At 36.5% G+C, this 7,952-nt stretch overlaps 1 protein-coding gene across 2 annotated transcripts in view; it reads left to right on the forward strand.

Moving 5' to 3' along the window:
* The window catches only part of LOC117117781 (arrestin domain-containing protein 3-like), a 12,241-nt gene extending 5,051 nt beyond the window's left edge, over positions 1-7,190 (forward strand). Inside the window, exons 2-9 of one of the 2 annotated variants that reach the window (XM_033262218.1) lie at positions 530-623; positions 2,443-2,509; positions 3,076-3,226; positions 3,630-3,732; positions 4,212-4,492; positions 4,598-4,823; positions 4,942-4,974; positions 7,045-7,190. In XM_033262218.1, coding sequence (XP_033118109.1) covers positions 530-623; positions 2,443-2,509; positions 3,076-3,226; positions 3,630-3,732; positions 4,212-4,492; positions 4,598-4,823; positions 4,942-4,974; positions 7,045-7,166 — 1,077 coding nt within the window. In that variant the 3' untranslated portion in view covers positions 7,167-7,190. Of the gene's footprint in view, positions 1-529; positions 624-2,442; positions 2,510-3,075; positions 3,227-3,629; positions 3,733-4,211; positions 4,493-4,597; positions 4,824-4,941; positions 6,944-7,044 lie in introns of those variants that run through there. The other variant, XM_033262217.1, reaches the window with a different exon arrangement.
* The last annotated feature ends 762 nt before the right edge of the window (positions 7,191-7,952 follow it).

Here is a 7,952-nt window from a genome sequence, read left to right on the forward strand (position 1 = left end):
GAAAAATCAGCTCACGGGTCCTGAATAGGTAGGTCTAGAATTCTTTTCTTTTTTCCCTTTTTTTGTTGCCCAAGGGAGGGGTCAGGATCCATGACCCCTCCCCCCAGATCCGCCAATGTGAATTGCGAGAAAATGTAACTCGGTCGGGTACTGGATAAACATTCTCTTTCCCATCCTTCTCCTCCTTCTTCCCTCCTTCTTTTTTTGCATTTCCGATCATACAAAAATTTCCAGACATTATATATTTTTCGCCTCTCTCCCCCCCCCCCCGCTTCCACCGGCCATGGGAGGGGGTGGGGGGAGGGGCTCCGGCTGGGAATATGAATGTTTCCAGACTAAGGCATTCATGTGCGACCATGACGTTGGCATTAGGCCTGTGTCTTATACACACAAAAGGCCTATGAGCATACACATACTAGTGCATTAACGTTTAATCGAATGAAATCTGTGATCGATGGAGCGCCAAAGACACCGTGTGGAGTGTTCTTAATATCCAGTTAATCCTTTTTCGTCTATTGATTGCATCTAGGTGTGGTGGCAGGAGTCAGGATCGGTTAGAACCGCAAGACACTTCGGCAATGAGATAACGTACGTGAATTTACGGCAGGTTCTCTGGGGAGGCCGTAAGTTACATAGATTAATGTCATTATAAAAGTTATATTTTACTTATTTTACCGTCTACTCAAAATCGGTGGCCTACATTTTCATTAAAAAATGTTTTGGGGTTGCGTACGCACACTCTTCCACAGTCGCGTACTACGGCGGCCTGGGACCAGGATCGAGACGATGCCTTTTTTTGTCGTTTGTAGCAAAGTTGAGATCGCTCAGGTTGGAGGAAATGATGATAAGGCTTAAAAAACAAATTGTTTGTTTGCCCTTCTTATTTAAAATGATAAAAAGAGGCGGGTGGAAAAAGTTTTTTTTTTATTATTTTTTTTTATTTTTTTTATTAATACTCATTACGGTATATGGAATGAAAATAACCCACAGCAGAGGCCTTGAATGGCAATATCTTACATCTTTAGACTAATTTGTAGGGCATCTGGCAAAAAATGAAGATAAATTCACTCACATTTTTTTTTTAATTTGTAAAGATAATAGCTAAAAAAAAACTTTTTAAAGGTTGTTTTTGTTTTTCCCGCACCGATTTTTCCAGTGAGTTAGGGGCAGGTGGAGGAAGGCAAACAAACATTTTTTGGCCTATTTACGATGATGATTGTGATGGTGATGATGATGAGACGAACTTACACACACTTATCAAGGCCCAGATCTGTTTTGAAAAGTGGGTCCGTGAGAAAACAGCACCTCAGCTCCACCATGGTTGGGGCTGAGGTGCAAAAATTTGAGGAAATAGTACTCTAGATGAACGGAAATGACACTCTTAGGCCTATATAGTACAATGCATCATCACCTCAGCAAAAATTGGAGAAAATAGTACCTCAGATGGCCGGAAATGGCACTCTTGTATAGTAACATTCATATCACATCACCATTATGAAGCACCAACAAATTTCTCACGATCTTTTATTAGCGATCTTCGGCAATCATAGAGATCTAAATAATCTGTGTGATGTACCATTGACAATTTTAAAACATTGTCTTTGATATCTTTACTTTACCTACTTAAAGCCGGGCGTCCACACCCATCTCAAACCCACCACGGTTGGGGCTGCAGCAGGCGCGAAAATTTGGGTAAATACCCATAGCTGGCCGGAAATGATAGGCCTACTCTTACAGTAAAATTCATCACCATTATAGTCAAAATAAAGTGCCAACAAATTTCCCATGATCTTTTATTAGGGATTTTCGGCAATCATAGAGATTTAATTAATCACTGTGATGCACCATATAGAAAATAAAAGTTAATTGTCTTTGATGTTTACTTTACTTTACCTACTTCATGTGCCGAAAACCAATCTTATTTTTACACGCTTTTTTCTCATACTTCTCAAAATTATAATAAAGGCACGCGCACTCAAGTCGTGTATAGGACATTTTGTATATTTGTGGGTAGAGATACCGGTATCTTGCTTTAAGAAAATGTATTCGGACTGTACAGGGCTTTTTCGTTAAAACCGGGTCACATATGCAGTTCATTTCAACAATTTTCAGGCTTCAGTTTGACTTATGAAAACACATTGCCGCCGGAATGGGGGAGAAGGGGAACCAACCCCCCTGGCATTAAAAATATGTGGGGGATGTGTTCCCCCACCCCATGATGACGCCCTAACACTTACTCATTATGACTGAATCCCATTATCAGGATACAGATTAAATCAACTTATGCTGCATTTAAGAATGCTAATCAATGCTTCTACATTACGAATAATTAGAGGCTGAAATCCAGACCGGAATGAGTTAATTAACGGTTAATTATGGTTTGTGCATGTGTAATGGCCTGTCATAATTATTGGTTAAGTTGGTCAAACTATTCATCGTCAGAATTCGCAAGTCAGAAGTTACCGGGTGGAGACGCCGTGATGCGATTCACATTCCAACTTCCACAAAGGTAAATTTCATGAATTTGCATTAAATTTATCTATTCAATATCTTGGCCAATGGGAATTATAGGAGGCAGGCCTATCAGTTACAAGCCACCATTACCCTTTAATTTGGGATTCTTATGTTTCATATTACAGTATGTTTATTGATTTTTCATATCAAAGGTGTGCAAAAATTACAATTATCATGCTTCCCCATTAATAATATAACATGGCTGCCGTGTAATGTAACAACATAGCGAATAATATAAATAGATGACGGCCATTCGGGACTTTGGTTTGGATCTTTGTGACATCACTTTTTTTTCAACAAAAATATACAACTATGACACAACCAGCCTTCCATTAATGCTTTGATAGTACTCGATACAATAAGCCTTAGTTCAAACGGAGTCATTAGACGCGCTGACGCAAATCCAAGTAACGCAACGCTTCGGAAATTGTTATTAAACAGATCTTTATTGAAACATATCATAATACGCATGGCGTTTTTTTAATAATGTCTATAACACATTGTATAAACACAACTCCCTGGTATAAATAATATTTTTTTAAATATTAATTTCGTTTGCAGTCAGCTGCCAACATCTTTTGAGTCTAAATTCGGCTTCATCAGATATTACATAGAGGCTACCGTAGATCCCGGACGTCACTGGTTGAATAAGATATGTAGGAAAGTGTTCACTGTTATAGATGACATCGATGTTAACGCACCTTGCTACTTAGTAAGTACTCCATCGAAGTATGTCTGCAGGACTATGGTGGTACTAAGGGAAGCAGACGAGTTTAAGTCCTGTGATAGTAAAACTTTGTGTTTGTAAATCGAATCTTCCTCTTTTATACCCCGAATTCATTTCATTTGAAGCCATATAGAAAATCAGGACTGGTGAGCGCCTCCCTCTCTTCCCAGTCTGAACGATAATACATCCCCACCCTAAAAATCAGACGCTTGATGTGTGGCTATTCCCATCCAAATCGTAAAGCCTCATTTAAACTAGACACGATACAGATGCGCGCAGTGTTGAATACAAACTACGCGATGATATGTCATTGTCGTGTCGTAATCGTGCCTAGTGTAAATGGCGCTTTACATGCCATTATCATTATTATCGCTCTCTGTTGTTACAGAGCCCTTCGATGACAACTAAGGGACTCCAGATCGGTTGCTGTTGGGTATGTAAAAGTGAATTTACGGCATCGTTCGAGATCAACCGCAGAGCATATTGTCCAGGTAATATCAGTGGCAGATTAAAGCTTCATTTACAATAGACACGATAACGACACGACACGATAAAAATGCGCTTAGTGTTGAATAATATGAACGACGCGATGATGTCGTTGTCGTGTCGTTATAGCGTCTAGTGTAAATGCACCTTAAGGGGTGATGAAAACGGGGCTCGCCACCTGCAGCAACAAAAAGGATATTCAATTTATAGCCCTTTCCTAAAATAAATAAGGCCGGCCTCTCATCAATGTGTGTTGAGAGTTTTGCTTCAAGAAACTCTTCCCTCAAGTTACGTTTTCGACAATTCGTCTCCATGTCCTGGTCTAGTTTTGCTAGTGGAGGTTTCCCTCATTCCTATAAGCAAATTCCGTTCTTGAGTTACTGAAACAATTATTGACCATTTCATATTCGTATTCTTTAGCCATTTTCGTCTTCATATTTACAACGTTCTTTGATTTTCTAAAACGTTTTATATTTCAATGCAGGAGAATTCGTTAGGTTCTCTGCAGAAATCAACAATCGTTCCCCTGACCTAATGGAGATCGTTGTCAGACTTTACCAGCAAACGACACTCTCAGATACCGGCAACCAGACTAACGGCACTAGGACCGAACACAAACTTGGTCCAAAAACTGTTTGGAAACATAAGTTGAATAGCGTGTTAGCGTTCACTACAGAACATTGGGACGATATACGGGTACGAATGCCTATGGTACCCCCGACAATGTCAGCCTGCCCCTTAATAAGAGTGGAGTACTTTATCGAGGTAGGTCTACAGGTTGTGCTTATGAAACCATTACAACAGTACCGGTAATGTCTCTGCAAGATCGTGGTAAAAATAATATAAACATTTTCAAATTTCTTCTCAAAGCTTGTTGTTAAAGATGAATGTAGTTCGGCGACTCTTCCTTTACCCGTTGTCATAGGAACTATACCGCGTAGCTGTTACTTGAGTAGTCTACAGACACCTAGTAGTAGTACTACTACTACTACTACTAGACCTAGTCTGCGAGGCCGTCGTCCAGTTCGGACCCGAGGAGTATCGGAAGCTACGCGATTGTTCGATCCTGGTGCCGATTCGCCACCTCCATATGAAGGTAAACAAATTAGAATACTATGGTTATTCTACGATGATTTCAATCGATAATTACGGTAAATATGCAATTCAGTTATCAGTATTACAAATAAAATACATTGTCTGATTCCATTCCACAGCTCCACCGCCGAGTTACGAGCAATGTGTGTTTGGTCTTAACGTTTCTGACAACGAAATGGACGAATCGATTATGAACGAAGACGATGCAACTTACATACCGATGTACACTTATTCAGAACATTCAAACTTATACGTAGAACTACCGGATACATGAAAACCAATCGTTGTTCTTATTATTTTTATTATTGGCCTAAACAAATTCCAAACAGACACAGAAGTACTTTCTTCTTATGATGATAGAGGAGGAAATCCGGATAACAATTTTCCATCAAAAGCATCGTATATCGGACACAATGTGAATTTTATGCAAGCTAGCTGCCCTTTCCAGATTGCGTGGAAAAAATTTACTGTGTGACCGTCATCATAATGGCGCGCAATTAATTGATTTTCTACGGTTCCCGAACGAGAGTTTGAACCAAGTAGACAGTGGCTTATTGTACGTCTTAATTTACTCATTAATCTCTTTTTTTTTTCAAATGTCTTATGTTTTAGTTGTTCCACGCCAGCAGATCAGATTGTAGATAACAATTATATAGGTCTATATGCATACATATGTACAAGAAAACTGTACCATTAAAATCTCTTTTACATATTATAACAAAGCATGTAGTCAACGTATTATCAGACAGCAGAAATTATAAAACGCAGTGAAATATACCCATGCTTTTCGTGCAACGCATGAGAACACATTCAAACGCAAATTGCGTCAACCGTATGGTATAAGTGATAATACGTCAAGTTTATTAGTTTTATTGCACTGGAGTACTATCGAGTCGTAAAATATACTCCAATATGCTTTTTTATACAGAATCTGTCTCTGGTTTTCTCAAATGTAAATATATAGGAATAAATATAATTATAAAGAATTTGAATTATCATTACGAGTTCCTCATATTATAGGCTTATCTGAAGTTAATGTTAGTTTAATTAAAAATGTGTTTTCGATTTTAAACTAGTGACTCTTATTTATCTGTCACAAATGTTTAAAGAATACAAACACAGGAAATAAACAATTACAACATTATGTAGTAGTATCTATTTCTTTATTAATTAATTAGTGATCGATCCAACAAAGGCGATCAGTTAACCCTTGACCGTCAAGCTCTTTAATAAAGTCTACGAAGTTTGGGAAGTTGGTTTCAGGACTGTGGGATAAGGAGGAGGCAAGGTTCTCAACCACCAATCCACAACCCCACTCAAAATACATTAGAATTATTATTTAATAACCAATATGAATCACTATTGTGTATTTCATATTATATAAATATATTAAAATATATTTAATATTATTAATATGAACATCTTTAATATAAATTGGTGTGTACTGTAGTCACGCGAATAAGCGCCCGGGCGCTTAATATATTTTTAGCACTTTTTTATGGGTGCTTATTCAAACGGGGAGCTTATGTAAACAGGGTGGAAATGGGAGGGGCGTTTATGGAAATTGATGAAAATTGAGGGGTGCTTATGGCGCTTTTTAAATGAAAAAAAGATTATATAATTATAAGGACATCTTGAAACCAAAGATAAATGAATGGTTCGGGTGTAGAAAAGATAATTGTTCAGAGTGCATGGCTCATGGCCCACCGTCCCAGGATTGATTGGATTATTGAATTGCTAAAAAAAAACAAAACATGATATTGTTTTAATAATGAATAAAAACATTCAAAATGTTTACATGAGAGAGTGTTGAAGTCAGTTTATTTTTGTTGACTGAAAAAAAAAAAACTCTGTATATACCATACAGTATTTTAACTTGTAGATTTTAAACAGGCATGCTGGACTTTGAGAGGGCGCTTATTCAAACCGGGCGCTTAAGAAAATGTTCGTCTTAGGAGGGCCCTAATTCAAACGAGGCGCTTATTCACACGAGTACGGTACATACTATTGATACACATATTTATTAATAGTTGCTATTATCAATACAATATATTTATATAATATAAGTATTACTGTATATTACAATATTTATCAATTGAATCTTACTATATTATAATATATTATATATATATATATATAGTTATATAGTTTTAAATATATTATATATATAATATATATATATAATTTATATGTAATCAATAATAGATGTGTATAAGAGACAGGTCTTAACGTTTCTGACAACGAAATGGACGAATCGATTATGAACGAAGACGATGCAACTTACATACCGATGTACACTTATTCAGAACATTCAAACTTATACGTAGAACTACCGGATACATGAAAACCAATCGTTGTTCTTATTATTTTTATTATTACTTATTAAGACGTCTTTCCGAGATAATTTATCTCGGAAAGACGTCTTTCCGAGATAACGTATTTTGGAAAGACGGAATTCCAAGATAACGTATCTTGGAAAGACGGAATTCCAAGATAAATTATCTTGGAAAGACGGAATTCCAAGATACGTTATCTTGGAAAGACGTCTTTCCAAGATACATTTTGAGGATATTTGTGTTTCGTACAGGTCAATCCATTCATAGAAAAGGCCTTTATTGGAGAAAGCGTACCTGTCGTTAGCCATAGTAGCCTAGGTCAATACTAACCCCGGCTATATAAAATTGATTATAAAATTAAAAAATATTAATCTTATTATAGTAGTAGTGATACTATGTACACGTTTTAATTATTGTTATTTATTCGTTAACGTCATTATATTTACATTTAAATTTCCAATGTTAAAATAATCTTATTTATCAAAATTGTATATTTAAATAATATAGTAATAGCCAAGCCGAGGTATAGCCTAGTCTAGGCCTAAACAGTTTACTATATGTGAGTGTATAAAATCATGAAAAATATGATTAAAACGCAAAATTGTGAAAGAATAAAGGAAGAAGGAAGAATAGGAAAGAGTTGGAGCGGCTGAAATATTTTCCGAAAATATACAATAGTAGTCAATATGATATTATTGCATTACGTTTTTGTAAACAAATTAGGGCACAAAAAAAAACGAAATTAATTTTTATACATTAAAAATTAACGTAGGCCTATTTTTCATGCGTTTTAA

The sequence above is a fragment of the Anneissia japonica genome, unplaced genomic scaffold (assembly GCF_011630105.1).
Source record: "Anneissia japonica isolate Jap-2015-1 unplaced genomic scaffold, ASM1163010v1 scaffold234_len1672027_cov178, whole genome shotgun sequence".
Taxonomy (NCBI): Eukaryota; Metazoa; Echinodermata; class Crinoidea; order Comatulida; family Comatulidae; genus Anneissia; species Anneissia japonica.